At 46.7% G+C, this 17,351-nt stretch overlaps 1 protein-coding gene across 1 annotated transcript in view; it reads left to right on the top strand.

Annotated features, from left to right (window-relative positions):
• The first annotated feature begins 457 nt into the window (after positions 1 to 457).
• The window catches only part of TMEM178B (transmembrane protein 178B), a 323,541-nt gene continuing 306,647 nt past the window's right edge, over positions 458 to 17,351 (top strand). Inside the window, exon 1 of the mRNA XM_019749862.3 lies at positions 458 to 2,548. Within this exon, the coding sequence (XP_019605421.1) occupies positions 2,167 to 2,548 (382 nt within the window). The 5' untranslated portion in view covers positions 458 to 2,166. The remainder of the gene's footprint in view (positions 2,549 to 17,351) is intronic.

Raw genomic sequence — 17,351 nt, 5'->3', positions numbered from 1 at the left:
CCTGTAGCGAGTAGCAAGGCAGCGCCTGTGCAGTTCCGGGGAAAACAAAGATCAAACACAATGCAAGACACCAGCGACCCAAACCGGGGACGCAGAGAACTTCCTCAGCCCTTCTGAATGCCTGCTCCGCAATAAGCGGTCTTTTCTTAAAAGAACTGTGCCGATTTGAGGGAATTTTCCACCCCTGGAAAGAGACACACAGGAGATGGAGACAACATCCCTAAATTTATAATAATGCATGTAAACATGCTACATACCACATATATGTATGTGTGCATTAATATGGATGTGGTCGGGCACATACCTACCTAGACACCATTGACTTGCCTGGTCAAAGCATGAGGCTCAGACATTTCGTGCCTGGGAAATGGTGCAGTTTATCTTTAAGGAGGCTAGAAAAATAAGGGATGAGGCTCACGTTGCACGGATGACATCACTAGCTTTTGGCTGCGCGCTCCGTGTTCTCGTCTGTGGGTTTTAGCCAAGGCTGCAGCGCCAGGCGCCGAGCGAGCGAGCGAGCGAGCGCGGCAGCGGCTTCCTCGGGCGCCCGCACCCGGGCCAGGCGATTTCCCGAACCCCCCCACCCGGGCGCAGCCTGGGCTCTCGCTCCACACACAGCACCGGCCGCGAGACCTCGTAGCCGCCACGGCGAGAGGAGGAGGCGAGGAGGGGAAGCGAGCGACCCAGCCTCCCTCCCCCACCCTCGCCCCATCACGTCGGCGACCACCGCGCGCTGGCAGCCTGGTCGTGGGACTCCAAGGCCGGGACGCGATTCTCTGCACGCTGCCGAGTGAGCCGGCATCTTGGGCCTGGGTGGGCAGCGAAGAAAATGGTGCAGTCTGAAAGCGGCTGACCCCGGTTGGGCAGAGCAGACGCGCTGCTCGAGCGCCGGGGCTCAGGTGGCGGGAGAAGGGGGCGGGTTGTTTGGAGGGGCCGGGGCCGCTGTTCTCCTCGGCGCTTGCAGCATTTTCTTTGCACCTACCTGGTCAGCACGTTCCGGGGGTTACCCGAGAGCCAGATGAAGTGAGGCGTCGTCGTCGCGGGAGAGGTCTGGAGGTGGCCGGGTGGACACTCCAGGAAGAAGACAGCGCTGGGAAGACCAGCATGACGCCCCAGCGGCTGGCTGCCTGGCGGGCGGCGCGCTGTGGTCGTGAGACCTGTCCATGGTGTTGAAGGCGCTGTGCGCCCAGCTTCGCGCTCCGCGCGGTGCGCCCTGCCGGGTGCGCCCTCCTCCGCGCTGCCGGTTCCCCGTGCCCGCCCGCCGCGGCCCAGTCTCCCAATACCCCGAGCCAAGGCTCGTCCAGTAACGCCATCTGGGAGACCGCGCCGTCGACCCGAGGGGCCGCCTGAATGGCAAGGCGAGAGGCAGACGACCCAGGAGCTCGCTGCGAAAGGTCGGTCGAGACCGTGCGCCCACGGGGAGCCCGCCTCTGAGCGCAGCACGCTGGCCAAACGGAGCAAGGGACCTGCTGGTGACTAGAGGACGGAGCTTTTGAAAAGACCCGACCCCGAGAGGAAGAACGTTTTTTTCAGCTTGCAGACCGGAAGGAGGAGAGTCGCTGAGAGGGAGACCTGGGTGGGACTCCGGGCCGCCGGCCCTGGCATCTGGAGGTTTCCTTCGCTGGCCCGGCTCATCGCGCGTGTTTCAGTCCATCCTGTCGCCGAGCAGCTTCTCCTGACAACCCCCACCCTACCCCGAGAAGGCTGGGCGAGTGGATCCTGTCGCCACCCTGCACAGAGAAAGCCCAGCAGCCCCACCGCAGCCGAGGGCACCAGCCCTTTAGTTTCCGGCCGGAGGGCAGCTGCGCCCGAAGCCGGGCTGCGTGCAGACGCGGCCGGTTGGGAGCAGTCGCTTCCTGCGGGGCAAGGAGGGGGCAGGAGGTGGCCGCACCAGTGTCGCCGCCGCCGCCGGAGGCTGCACCTGACCCGGAGGATGCCCAGGAGCTTGCCGGAGCCTCCCCGGGTCAGAACTTTGTAGGCTGTTCGCCCCCATCCCCAGTCCCTGGGCCGCGTACCGGCAGGTGGGGGCCAAGGGGGCGCCGCCGCGAGCCCCCCTTCTGTCCTCCTCCCCCCTTGGCTCCGCCGCCCGCCGCTTTGTTCCGGGCGCGAGAAGGGAAGGCGCGGCTGCGGCGGATCATGCCCCTGGTGTAGCCGCGAAGCGGAGGCATGGCTGCCGGAAGGTTACTGCTCTACACGGGCCTCTCGCTAGCGCTCTGCGCCCTCGGCATGCTGGCCGTGGCCATCTGCTCGGACCACTGGTACGAGACGGACGCCAGGAAGCACAGGGACAGGTGCAAGGCCTTCAACACGCGCCGGGTCGACCCTGGCTTCATTTACAACAACAACAACAACTTGCCGCTGCGGGCGAGCCGCTCGCGCCTGGACCGCTGGGAGGGCAAACTCCTCCGGGCCCGCAATCGCCGGCAGCTGTTCGCCATGAGCCCCGCGGACGAGTGCAGCCGGCAGTACAACTCCACCAACATGGGCCTCTGGCGGAAGTGCCACCGGCAGGGCTTCGACCCCGAGATCGAGGCCCTCATTCGGAAAGGTAAGCGCGTGGCTCGAGGCGTGGCGCTGTGGAGGCGCCTCTAGGCCCCGCGCCCTCTCCTGCCTTCGCCCGGTCACAGCCCATCAGGCCTCCGGCTTCCAGGAGGTCAGGCTATCCAGGCCCGGCGAGCCTGGGAGCGGTCACAACTTGCCTCCCAATAGCTGCTGACAAATGCTCACCTCTCTCTACCCGGCCTCTTGTCTTGCGTTTGTCTGATGAGATTTCAGTGGAATCGCATGGTCCGGGGATTTTATCCAGGCTAATGCTTCATCAGTCTCCGAAAAGCAAGGGCATCTATAAGGTGCTGTCAGTGGAGGAAGCCCGTTAAGAGTAATGTGTCAGAGTAGACAGACTCCTGGTTTTAATCTTTGTTTTAGATGTTGAACTGATTCAACAAGGGAAATTGGGGGAAACATCTCACACGGAAGGCCTGATTCATACCAGAAACCTTTGCTGAGTGCTGCACTCTACCAGGCATGGTGCAGGCGTTGGTCATATAAACATTGGTAAATCACAGCAGCACCTGCCCTGCTGCAGCTCAAAGCCTGTAGCATCATACCACAATTCTTGATTTCTCCTTTTGAGAAAGTGGTTGACAAAACTGACTTGTGTGCATTGAATATCAGCAGGGTCTAACAAGCACAAAAAAAGCGGTTCCTCAGGTAACATTGAAGTGGGCACTTGTATATATGTCTTCTGCACACAAAGACTGTTTTCAGAAGACATATATACAAAATACCCAAAGTGTACTAAAACAGAAAAGAAACTGCATTGGCTAACACTAAAATTTTATTGGCTAATTCAGTATGATCACATACATTTTTAAAAGTCTGCTCATCTGATGCAGTTTGTAAATCTGAATGATATACATTGTAGGGACCGTCCTGCTCCATTAACCCACTGAAATCCTGTTTGGGTGTTTATTAGTATTGCTCTGAAGAGGGAATGTGTCGTCTTCTCTGGTAGCTACATCCTGCAAGATGGGGTGCGATTTTACGAGTCTTGTTTTTCTCCCCCCATGTTTCATTCTCTTCCACTAATAAGTGGTGATGGCAAGGTGGAGACAATATTGTTTCTCTGCAATCTTTGAGGCCACGATATAAAACAGGTCTTAATGTCTTGTAATATTACAATGCAGGTTGGGTGCTGTTTTAAAATATAATTTGTGAGAACAAATGTTCTTTGATTTTGATTTATGAAAATGTTGAAATAGGTCAGAAAAAAATGTTAATAAACAAATGTCAATTGTTTAAGAATGACAAGTCCACCTATGGTCTTGACAAGACCACCTATGGTCTAGGTGGTCATTCAGATTTAGGTGAGATAGGTGCAGAAAGAGAACCCATCTTTAATGTTGTTTTGTAGAAGGACTAGGGTTTCACCTGCTTTACTTAGGAATGTGTTCGTATGACAAACAGCATATCTGCTTTATGGTTAGTCTCTTATTAGAGCAGAGTGACCCATTTGGAGCTCTACAACTTCGTAAAGATGTACGGGATATTAGAGAATTCCAGAGAGAGCAACTTGGGTTAGGATTTAGAAGTAGGAAAACAAGAGCAAGCAGAATCTTTTCTGACCATGGGTGACTTAATAGCAGTTTCTAGATTCTCAGACTCATAAAGTGTTATTTTATCCATTGTTTTCTGCTTCCATTACAATTGCAACAATGGGAAGTGAGCCGAAACGTGAGGAAGAATTTATGTGAATGATGGCTGATAAACACTGGTAGGCCTTGCTGAAGGACATTTCTTGAATTTCCTTCCTGGAACAAGATAGGTATCTCTGTGTGTAGTATTGGTTAACTCCACTTCGATAAAGGGGGACAGAATGCATGGCTTCTGATGGTTTCAGTGAGGGTTTTGGTTCCGTGTTGCTCTGCTTGGCTAGAAAGGTCGACTTGGTCTGTGCATCAGAGGGACTCGTTACCATAGTGACATGTTCTTCCGGTGAAGCTGGAAGCACAGTGACAGGGAAAGGGATAGGGGAAGAATGTACAACACTTTGACTTTGTATTGACTGATTTTTAATTGCAGCAACAGAAAATGGACATGGCGCAGCAGGGGGATTGAATGCACTGATACCTAGAGTTGGCAGGGCATTGTATTTCACTTCAACTAATGGAAATCCTGTTCCCCATCACCCCAAATGCAGCAATCACTGTCAGCTGCGAGCGCCCGCTTGTACCACGGCCGTTTCTGTCCCTTTGACATTCTTGTTAGGTGTTATAGAGATAGATGGCATGCCGGCCTTACAAATCATCAGAGACTTAAGGTCACTCGCTTCCTTTTTAACCCCAAAACAGGATCTTTGAAAGCCAATCTTCCTTTTCTAAGTAGTGATAGCCATGTTTTGGAAATAAGTCTTATCTTATGTCAGGAGAGTTCACAAGCCATTCCGGTAACGTACAGAGCGTGATTTCTAGACTTAATAATCAGTGTTCTTCCCAGATGGGCAGATTTCTGAAGGAAGTTAAAAAAAAAAAAAAGAAGTTAATATTCATATATTTAAATTTAGGGCGTCTTAGGGAAAGGTACTTATCTCACAGTGTTCACTATAAGCCTTAAAAGATATCTTAGGCCTTTGTCTTTCTTTGAAACATCTTAGATTAACATTCTGGGAGATATGTGTTGGGCAAGGGGAAAAGGCAACCAGAGAAAAGACTGTGAAAAACCTGTCAGTATGATGGGAAAATTAGAGCTTTATCTAAATGATCACACAGCCCCAAAGAACTCAATCATTTGTTAAATCAGTGTTCACTACATTAGAACGTACTGTTTGCGCATTTTAAATAACACAAAACCACACAATTAATAAGAAAACAAGTCAAATCTATATTTGATTTGAAGATGACGTCCTTTGGACTCATATTCTTTTTGAAATCCATTCCTTCAATGCCCGGCTGCCATGACTGTACCCACAAACATGCATTTCTGGTCACTTTGTATTTATTTGTCTTATTCAAAAGTAAGTTATTGGAGGACAGGAAAGATAATCATTTGTAATATAAAGCCACCAGATGCGTGCTACTTGGGAAATATCACATACAAATTGGGTTCACAGAAATGTATCCATCAAACACTTATTCTAATTGTAGGAACACTTGTGTGTGTGGAAATCCAAATAAAGGATTAGTCAGAAAATTTGTGATTAAAAATACCCTGAAGAACTGGTGTGGCTTTCAGGGAAGGTTAATATTGCAACAGATGCTACATAATAATTTAACAAGAAAGATTTTATGAGCAAAAGCTTTGTTAAAGAATAAGGGAAACACAATACTTTTTGGGATAACACATGTCACTAAACAGACACGTACCACCCACAATCATTATTTTTCGCATTAGCTTAGATTTTAATTATTTTCTTCTTGGAGGTAGGATTGGGGAGAGGGTGTGGTAAGAATAGAGGACCCTGGAATTCCCGTATGACTGTTCCCGTAATCAGGTCTTCCGTCTTCTTGCTTTTCAACCTCACCCATGTCTCCTTAGTAAGTCACTGCAAGCATTGGGGACAGATCAATGACAGGATCAGTTTCTGACATCCAGGGGACTTCCAGACCCTTAGGAGAAGCAGCTACAGGTAGGATTTTGTTCCAGGGAACATTTATGTTCTTTGAGTTGTACTGAAATGTTCTATTGATATGGCTTGAAATAAGTAGACCTTCAACTGAGATTCTAAAAACTTCTTTATTATTTGATAATAGACCTTATAATAGAATTTGACTTACACAGTTCCCATATTCATGGAGTGGTTGTCAATAGTCTGAGACTTATTTTAATAAAACATTGTACATATTCACACATTTATCCTGTATTCTGCAAATCTTTACTGCACTTGTGTGATGTGATGGGCACGTATCACTAGATCGGAGGGATGAGTAAGACCCGGTCCTTAAAATCCCCATAGTCTGTTAGCAACACAGAGAATAAATGACAACTACGGGATGATGAGCACAACAGAAAAAGACACGGAGATGCACAGACGAGGCAGTGATAAATTGTGTCCACACTGGGGTGAGGTAAGGCGGGGACGGAGAGTGAGGCAAAGTTGCCTCGAGGAAATGAAATCTGAACAAGATTTTCTTGAAGTTTGGAGGTGACTGGGAAGGAAGGGCATTTCAGGCAAAGAGGCCAGTATGTACGCACCGCCATGGCGGTGGACACAGCAGTTCACAACACTTCTGAGTGTTGATATCTGGGGTGAGGGCGAAGGAGCAGAGCAGGAGCAGGAGAGGAGGGAGGAACAGAGTCAAGGAGGTGTGTACTCGAGTCCCTGTAGCCATCTGTACTGCCCCGTAGGGCAGCCGCTAGCCACGTGTGGCCATTACAGTTAAAAGAACCAAAGTCAAATACAATTAAAAATGTATTTCCTTAGTCACACTGGCCACCTTGTAAATGCTCAATAGCCACGTGTGGTTCACGGCTATCGTATTGGACGTGCAGATTAGAGGACTTGTCCATCATCACAGAAAGTTCCAATGGTTTGGACAGGGCTACATGGGTCCTGTAGCCTCTGAAAAGAACAAGCACATACTTTGTTTCAGTTGAGGGTGATTAAACATGATAATTTGGGCTTCCATTTAAATATATTATTGTACCTTTGAAGCAACTTTGCTACTTGCATGTTTTAGGCAGAAGGTTTCCGTTCGTGGTCAATTATGTTAAATCTGTATTTTATTACTTTTCCATTTTTGACTCACAGAATTCTCACATTCTTCTCTCTCTTCGTCTCTCCTTTCCCTCTCTCAACTCCATTAAAAGTAACTCGCAAAGTTGAGTGGGTGGGAAAGATTAATAACAATAATTGCCAAACGCGATGCTAGGTGCTCTTCTAAGAGTTTTACATATGTTAGCTAATTTATTCTTCGTAATCGTACTCTGAGGTGGGTATTACTATTTTTATTCCTATTCTCCAGTTGAGGAAACGGAGGCACAGAAATATCAATTAACCTGCCACATCATATAATAAGGAAATGAAGGTGCCAGGATGCGAATTCTGGCTTCCGGTCAGGGAACTCACCACTGTTCTCAGCTGTCAGCACAGACTGTGTTGGGACAGGGGTGGGGTGGAGTGGAGGCTGGTATATGGATCCCCCAAACCAAAACAGAAACAGGCAGTAGTTTTAGAATCTCCCCTAGGTGAGCCGTGCTCGAGAACTCCCCTGAGCATCGAGGAGGAAGGTCTTTTAAAGTGGGTCACACATCTTGCTTTGAGACCTGCTGACCGAAGCTCATACAGTTTTTTCATAAGATTTGTGAGTATTTACTTTGTTCGTTGTGGCAGATGCAAAGGTTATAGACATGAAGGCGTTCTCATTCATTCCACAAATATTTATTGAGGGCCTAGGCGGCTGGACATCGTGGAGAAGCTTACCTTCCGCGGGGGAGAGACAGACAATGAATCAATAAGTACATATGGACTAAAAATGATATCGAATGAACTAATCAATGTATAATGTAAGGGGAGGTAGTGAGTGCCATGGAGTGTCTTTGCCCGTAGGAAGCGTAAAGGGGAAGCTGGACAATAAGCCAAAATTAAATAGTTCCGTTAGTTTTGGTTTTGTAACCTGGGGAGGCTTCACCTTCTCATACAGGTACCCACAGTCTCTACGTATATCGCGTGCATCCCCGTGCATTCGCGGTGTGTGTATGCCCAGGTGTACAAGTCCATGCCCTCTTCACACCCCTCCTCTCCAGCCACGCTGGAGTACAACTCAGCAGTGAGAGGGGGCATGTACGGAAGGAGCCCTGTGACTCCATGGGCAAATGCGTGTGTGGGAAGAGAGAAGATGGGGTACAGAGATGGGTTTGGAGCACTGCTGTGTGCTGAGCCCTCTGCTGGATGTTGGGGGGACAAGAAAGGCATAATGTGGTTCCTGTCCTGAGGGAGCTGCACTCTCGCTCATGGTTCCCAAGTTCATTGTCACATGCGGTTGGAACAGGCTCTTCCTCGGGAGGTCACATCTGTATCAACTGGATCAGGGATCAACTGGTCAGGGAACTCGGGTGAGCGCGTCTTATTGAGTCAACAAAGGCAAGAGCCTTATTTCTATTTGAGAAGGTCAGTTTATTCTTTTACTGTAGGGTTGGTAAGGATCAATTAGAGGATCGATTCTGTATATTCCACTTTGGATTGTCCGTTAAAAATATTTTCTCTCTCTCTGCTGTTAGTAGGTTAGTAGGTAACCCTAGGCCTTCAGGCAGAATCTGAAACACACCCTGGGTGAGTTTGACCTCTCTCTCTCTCTCTCTCTCTCTCTCTCTCTCTCTCTCTCACACACACACACACCTATATACTATAATACATCTAACATTAGGCAGTGGTGATAAATATTCAGAGGCAGATAGTTTTATAACTACTTAACCCCAAGCAGTGTGCAGAGAGAGGAGACTGCAGGACCTGGTGGATAAGTGGACAGAAAATTTATTCTAACATCTTGGTGGGAGAGCTGCTGTTTTTGAGAGCATGCATACATTCTTTTAAAGGACTTTGTTTTTTCATCTGTAAAATAATGGGATTTGGGTTATGTAAACTTTAAGCCCTTTCACACTCGAACACTTGATGAGAAAGTTAAATTTAGGCAATAGAGAGTAAATAATAGGTAAACGGTGGAGAGAAGGTGAAAAGAGAGGGAAGGGAAGGGAGGGAGGGGGGGAGGAGAGAAAGAGAGCAAGACGGAGAGACAGAGAAGGACACATTTACAAAGGGAGCTCCCTCCCCGGCGCTCTGCTAGTTGGTAATCGGAAGAGGTGGAACACAAAGCAGCTAATTCCGTACATACTGATATACAGTCACGTAACAAAAATTCACCTTTTTGTAATGATTTGCAATGCCGTGTTGCAGATTGGGGTTAAAAATTTAAATACTGAATGGAGAAAGGTGGTAGTGGCGGCACCACAGGGTGATTGAACTTAGTGCCGCTGAACCGTGCATTTAGAAATGGTTACAATTTTATGTGTGTATATTTTACCATATTTAAAATAAATAAAAAGATATTTAAAAACTTAATAGGAAAAGGAACTGGATACTGGTAAGTGTGCAGAATATAGTCAAGGGGGCACAAAAAAAGAATATTGCCAAGGATCTTCATGTAGTCAACACATTTATTGAGCACCTACTATGTGCGAGGTACTAGCCCAGGTATGTTTGGGATACAGAAGTGAGGACCGACAAAATTCCTGCCTTCGTAGGGCTTACATTTAAACAGTTTTGAGTATTGTATCTTTTTACTTTGTTTTTCCAAACAAAATTTTTAAAGAACACCAATATATAAAACAGGTAAAAGTAACAAATACATTCATTTGGCCATTTAAAAATTATATTACGGGAGGGGGGAAAGTAGAAGAGGGGAAAGGGGATCAAATACATGGTGACAGAAGGAGGACTGACTAAGCGTGGTGAACACACAGTGTGATACATAGATGATGTGTTACAGAATTGTACACCTGAAATCTATGTAATCTTGCTCTCCATTGTCACCCAGTAAATTTTAATTAAAAAAATTATGAGGAAGAACACTTCACGGTATTTATTCTAAGCATGTCTTTTGAGTGCCAGCTGTGTCAGGCGTATTACCTGGGGCAGAGGACCCTGGGTAAAATCCATAGTTCCTGTTCTCAAAGAGAAAAAAGAAGGGTGGAGTGTCCAAGAAGACTAACATAGACGCCGCCGGTTGCTTCTCTGAGAGATTTATGTGCTGGGTGGGGGCTGGGTGATTCTTGAGTTTTGGAGTAGTTCGGGGAGTCTTTGCCGAAACAAGGGGTGTTCTTAGGGAGGTTATCTGTGTGTGGATTGATGAGGTGAACTCTCAGCCTCATTTAAAACTTATTCATGAATTTGGATGAGGTAATGCTTGTCTAGTCTGCCTTCCCCCAACCCTGTCCCCCGGAGGCAGCGATCGTTCCCAGGGTTTTATAAACCAAACCCGAGAGATCCTCTTCAGCAATTATTTAAACATAATAGCAAGGAGAAATACATCAGGTAGTGAACAGGTGATTCAAGGATGGAAAAGTTTATTTTTTGTATATTTGTATACACAGAGGCGATGTTTGAAGGCCCATTCCAGGAGTCACCAGGAATCTTTTATCAGGTAATGTTTATTCTGATTGGAAGCTGCTGTTGGCTTTCAAAGAAGTTTCCACAGATTTGCTTGCTGCTTTTACGAGAGACTGTAGGGTCTGAATTATTTCAATTGATTTTTTTTTTTTTTTTTTTGGGTCAAAGTATTTTGCCAAGAAAAGCAATTTACTTTATATTAGATCATTTTCATAAATTTGTATCATTTCCTGCTCTTCTATATGCTGAACTTTGCCCTGTTAGACACTTTGTTTGCTCCAGGTCCTCTCTCATTCAGTTTTGCCCTGAATTTCTCTTCATCTTTGTAATGGCAATTCTGTTTAGGCAAACACAACTCCGATTCCCCAAGGCCCTGGCGTATGTTGCAGACCTGGATGAAATAGTTGTTTTTATTCCAAAGCTCGGGGCTCACGTGCATCTGTATGTCAACTGATACCACACTGGGATGCAGCCGGATGCTGTCTCATGAGGCTGAAAACATGGGTTCCTTGCAGCCTGGCGCTTCTCCTCCTGGCTGTATCCACAGGGGTACGTGAGACACATCCAAGAATGTCCATGGCACCACTGTTTGTAACAGCAAAATAAGTAAATATACAAAAAGGAAAAGCTTAAGTGTCCATTAAAAGGAAAATCAATGATGAAGTATGGTATAGTCATACAATGGAAGCTATCACCATATATTTAAAATAAATGTGCTAGAGCTGCATGTTTCCAAGTGGATAAACATAAAGTTTGAGTAAAAAAAAAGCAGGGTGCAGAATGAGATGTAGAGTATGATGGCATTTATATGAAGCTCGAAAACAGATCAAATAACGTTAGGTATTGTTTATGGAAACATATTTGCGTTGTATTTATAAAAATACGCACGGGACTGATGAACACAAAATGAAGGATAATGTTTACCTTTCTCAAGACAGGAAAAGAAATGGAACTGAGAAAGTACTTGAAAACCATTTGTAATATTTTATTTCTTAAAAAACAAAAAAGATCTGATGCAAATGGGGCACATTCATGCAGGCACACTCCAGCTGTGTGGGAGGTTGTTACAATCCTTACAAAAGAGTTAACATTTTACCCTGTTCAGTGTGCAGGAGGTAGGTTCTTTAAGGAAAATTCTTGGAAAACTTTGTCTTTGAACAATCCGTGAATGACTTTTGTTAGTAGTAGCAAGAGGCATTTAGACAAGCGGAGAATCAGGTAACCAGCAGTTTTCCCTGACAGTAGCTCATGGGGGGAAGGGTTAAGAAAGAATGAAATTATGTTTTATTCCCTTCTGATGTGTGTGAGAGGAGGAAGTGAGGGCTTTCACATGATTTAGTTCTGAGATAGAGACTAATGTACAAGTCACCCCCCCCCCCCCTTGGTAAATTTCCTGCAGCTTATGGAAAAACCAAGGGTTTCCAGGGCCAGAAAATTCGACTAAAGCCACCGCTCCAATGAACTTGATCAGACATTGAACTTGAACTAGATGTGGCATGGAGACTGAGCGAGTGTGGGATGAAGCAGAGACTGAGCACAAACCTGTGGGAAGACCTTTGAACCCAAGGGAAGAACGCAGTGTGAGCTAGGAAAGGCTAAGCCAAGAACCGCTCACTAAGAAGGAATCAGAATTCTTCTCCAGCAGTTTTCATAGCACTTTCTGAAACAGAGTAGAGAATGTTATGTTGGTGAAACTTGAAGTGGTTTTATGATTGATGAATAAGGTATGGATTCTTTATTCTTAAAATTATGAGACTGACTTCAGCCAAGAGCCCCAGTCTTATGATAACGATATATTCCCACTCTATTTATACCAACAATAGCTGGATCAGAAAAGTCCCATCAGAATGAGAGCAAGGGTTCCCTTTTCACCTAAGGATGCTTTAAAACACCACCAAAGCTGGGCCTGAAGTTATAGTGATCATGAAAGTCCCCAGGGACTTCATGGGTGTTCAGGCAGAATAACTTCCAAGCTCATGTTTCAGGACCCACAGGGCTGGTGAGATGCTCCGAGGCAGATCCAGGCAGGTCTGCATTGAAAGGACCCAGGTGGATGGGCTGCTTCCTTTGTCAGGCTCTGCAGGGAGCTGGACCCACAGTGCACCTCTGCTCTTTCTTAGGTGGGTGACCTTCCACTTTGGAAAACGCTGGTCTCTGTGTCCCCAGCCTTTGCCTCTCTCTTCCTCCTCCCTGGACGTGTTCACACAAAGGAAACAGAAGTAGTCTTGCTTGGCCCTGGTTCTTCTCCGGTGTGGCCTCTCCCCTGGCCTGGCTTTCTTCTCTTCTGCTCTTTCACCTTCAGTGCACTTTCAGGCCCCTGACATTCGGTTTCCTCCCGTCTCCATGCTGGGACTGCCCTTCTCCTTGGAAATCTGCCTTGGAGGCTCTGTTCTCTCATGGATCTGCTTCTGTCTCTGTCCTTCCTCCTTTCTCCTTCGTGGGCTCTGCTTTCTCAGCCCGTGCGGTGTTCTTCAGGATCCCACTTCTTTATCTCACCTTCCACCTTCTTGATCAATCTCATACGTGTCCATGGCTACGTTTGCCCCTTGACACTCAGCTTGTTGCGCTGGAATCTCTTGCTCAGACTTTCCACTCAAACCTGTTGCCTACTGGTTGTCTCCACATGGATGTTCCATGGGTCTAAAAGGACCCTATTTTCTCTCCCCGCCTCCCCCCAGAGTCATTTCTCCTTCGTGTTCCTCCATCTTGGGGAATGACATCACTGCCTCTCTACTTGCCCAAACCAGAAACTTGAATGTCATCCTTCGGGCTCTCTTCCCTCCTGCCCTAATCTTCCAAGTACAGAACAAGTCACTTTGACTCCTGGTACTTTTATGCTCATCTCCCCATCCTACTGAAATATTGCTTTCAGGTCCTCATCACCTGTACTCCTGCATAACTCTCTGTTTGGTTTCCCTGGTCTCTAATCTCACCTCTCATCAATGCTTTCTTATTCAGAGCGGTTTTTCCTAAATGTAAATGTAATCATGTTACTGCTTGGGTGGAAATCCATCGGTGGCTTCCCTGGCCCATCCGTCAGGATAAGGGCTATTACTGTCACCTTGGTACCTAACGCCCTATGGATCTGGCAGCATCCCACCCCCCACCCTCCATCCTTTCAGATACTTTTCTCGGGACCAGCACCCGAGGAGGACTTCTGGGCCCCCAAATAGGGTAAGCTGTTTTATGCCTTGGGAGCCTTTGTGTGTGAAGCTTCTTTACCTGGATGTCCCTGTCCCTCTTTGCCCCCCCCCCCCCACTGCCCCAAATCTGCCTGGCAAACACCTGCTTACCCTTCAGGAATCAGCTTCAGGCCCCTCCTCCAGCTTTTGCTTGGTGTTCTCTCACCCCCATCACCCAGGTAGAACTGCCTTCTGTCACACACCAAACATACTCCCTTCCTAGCACCAGTGACATTTTGTTTCTCCATATGTTTCCCTTCTTTTTGAGACTATTTTTGAACTATTTCTTATTCATCATTTTATCCGCAGTGTTTTGCATAATGCATGGGCCATAATTGGTGTTTAATACATATTTGTTGAATGAATGAAGGTTTATCTCAGCTAATGCAGTCGATCTGGAAATGTTATTTAACAAAGAACCATAATTTCATTGGACTAGGGAGACTCACTATTAACAGGAAACCTGCTGTGAATTGTTCTTTAATGCATGTGATAAACTTCAGTTTATTTCCTTTGTTAAGGTTTGTATTTCACCCGTATTTCTGATTCACAAGAGGAGACATTCAAGTGGGGACTATTCCCTTTTTCCTGGCTTAGGCCTCTTCGTTATGATCTTGCCCACTTTCTTTCCTCTTCATGCCTTTCCTAGTCTGATCTTCCCACCCATACTAGATTGGATAAAGAGAAGGCTACCTTCATTTCTTCTTCCTATCATGGATGTAAGCATTTCCAAATTTACTGCAGGGTCTGGCACATCTGACTATTCCTTTAGAATCTGTTTCCAAGTTTCTCAGTATTTATCATCGGGAATGTCTTCAGGCTATCTCAGTGAAGCCTCTCTCTCATCTAGTTATCCAAGGCAGCTTCCTCAGAGCTCCTCTGATAGCGATTTTGGTCAGGTACTGACTACAAATCAGAGGCTGTGCCTTCTGTAGCTGCCTCCTCTTTGGTCTATACCTCAGTTCACTTGTGACTTTCAACAAGAGTGGGTCAGTGGTGCTGGGTAAACATAGCAAGTATTGGTCTCCAGTTGTCTGGCACATCTGTCCCCACTGTGGTTGGTGAGCAGCATTGCTCACAGAAAGCATCCATCCTCTACAGGGGGACTTGGGGACAGAACAGCGTCAGGATCCAATAATACATCTTTGCTTATGAGGACCCCCGAGTCCCACTTCAACAGCGGGTGAGAGAGATGGTCACGCCTCCAGGTCTCACAGAGAAGTGGATTCTCTTCCCAAATGACAGTGCGTTGTTCAGGCTGGGTCATCTCACAGGGAAGGTTTTAAGGACGCCTCCTTTAGCCACGTGGTCTGCTAAGGGCAGAGCCCGTTGCCATCTCATTTGATAAGTAGAGTGACTTCTTTTTTCAGCCGATAAATATAGGTGCAGCCGCATGGCTTGGCTCTCTAAACTAGGTTGCATAAATGATTCATACCAAGGAAACATTTTCTATGACCACTGTAACACCTGGATTTATATTAGTTAAGGCTCTGCTGGGTGTAAGCTAGAAAACTGGTTTCTAGCACCTCCTGCCCAAATTCCATAAAGTGCTACAGATCGAAATTCAGACTGTACGTTCCGTAGTAACCACTGGCTAGGAATCCCAACTGAACTGGTGTTTTAAAGAGCTGGCTTCCGTTGTCAGAAATAATGATAAAAACGATGATGAGTTATACAGTCATGTGAATCTCCTAACGTGGTACGTAACTCTTACCCTAGAAAACTGTCTCTTGTCACGTGTGTTTATTTAACCATCTGTAGGAACCCAGAGGTTTATTTCCAACTGGAAGGTGGCATGTCATCTCTTTGGGTCAGCAGAATTGTGAACATTTCAAAGGAGGACTTTTCTGCTGCCAGGCCCAGCACGCCGGTGTCAGCTTTTATTACACATATCGTAGTGGTGTGGTGGCTGGCTCGGCACTTGTAGATCAATAAACTGCTAAAAAGGGAGATGCGTCAGAAGCCATAATGGCTTCTTCACACAAGATAGATCGTCTCCAGGCAGTGGAGTGCACTGAGGAAGGACGACGATGATATCCCTGTATTGAGATCCTTATTATTTAGAAGAAAGAAATGGCCTCTCTGAAGGTGGCGAGTCCTACAATAAAGACTCTAACCGGCTAAACATACATTCCAGGAGGTTTTGTGTCCACTGTGAGAGCTGAATTGAAAACAAATTCAGTTTGTTTTAATGGAAGAATTCCCAGATGGAGAAATACAGAATTAATTTCTTTGGCCTCACATGTGACCGGATTGTAGTTGTCCTTGGTTGTCCTATTAATTTAAAAAAATCTTCCTGTCGTCTGAACACTGGTTTTTAAAGAGACTTGAGTCAGCCTGCATATAGCATCAGTGAGGATCTGGGAGAGGTGGACGTCCTCCAAGCAATATAGGTGGGCTTGGAGGGTGGGGGAAACTTACAGAAGACAACACAGAGCTCCTTGTAAGGTTCTTGACCCACAGCTGTGGACATGGGGAGTGACAGTTATACCTGAGCTGAGGGTATGTATGTACAGGTGAATTCCTAGGGATAGCAGAGTTTTTCCAGTGGGGTAACAATTTCTACGCTGGGCGTCTCCTTCATGACGCATGAGTAAAGTGCAGAGATTATATATTCATTTATTCAACAAATCTTTGGTGAATACTTGTAGGTCAGGATTTCTAGTAGGCACTTAGGGTACAGCAGGGCTCCAGATAGGCACCCCCTCCCCACCTACACAGAGGTGATATTCTGGTGAGACAATAAAAAGGTAAATAAGTAAAATATGTAATACATTAGACATTGATTAGTGCTAAGGGTAAAAAAACCCCAAAGCATGGAAAGGGGTAGGAAATGTGAAGGAAGGGTTGACATCATAGATGAAGGACGTCACTGTGAAGATGACTTTTAAGGAAAGACCCAATGGACGTGGAGGAACATGCTGTGGGTATATCCGGGAGAAGGGATTTCAGGCAGAGGTGGAACAAGGGCAGGGGCCCCGACGTGGGAGAGCCTCTAGCATGTGGGAGAGAGACTGAGGATGGCAGAATGGCTGGGGCAGCAAGCGAGGGAGCTTGTAGTAGGTTATCATGTCAGAGAAGTAAAGAGCGTCCTCACACGGGGTTCGGAGGACAGAGGAAGGAGCAAGTGCTTGCTTCGGCAGCACACGCACTAGGAAGTGGCAGGAGGAGTGAGATGGGAAGTAACCGTAGGGTTCTGGGAAGAGGAGTGATGTGCTTCGATTCATGGTTTGAAAGGATCCCTCGGGTTGCTGAGTTTAATAATAGATTACAGTGGGGACACGTATAGAGGCAGGAGGACCAGCGACATAGATGGTGGCTGGAACCAGACGATGCCAGGAGAGCTGATGGGATGCTGAATATATTTTGAATGGAAAACTATCAGGATTGGCTGATGGATCAGTGCAGGCTGGGTGAGAAAAAGAGACGTCAAAGATTGCACCAAGGTCCTTAGCCTGAGGAGCCGGTTGCGTTGCCACCTACTATGGAGCGTACGGCTGTAGGAGGATGTTGATTTGGGGATTTATTATTTTGGATCTGATAACCTTTGTGATGCCCTTTAAATGCTC

This window comes from Rhinolophus sinicus, chromosome 8 (genome assembly GCF_057876585.1).
Source record: "Rhinolophus sinicus isolate RSI-liver-muscle chromosome 8, RSI-T2T, whole genome shotgun sequence".
NCBI lineage: Eukaryota > Metazoa > Chordata > Mammalia > Chiroptera > Rhinolophidae > Rhinolophus > Rhinolophus sinicus.
The sequence above is the reverse complement of the archived record's forward strand: the minus strand, read 5'-3'. Positions and strand labels throughout refer to the sequence as shown.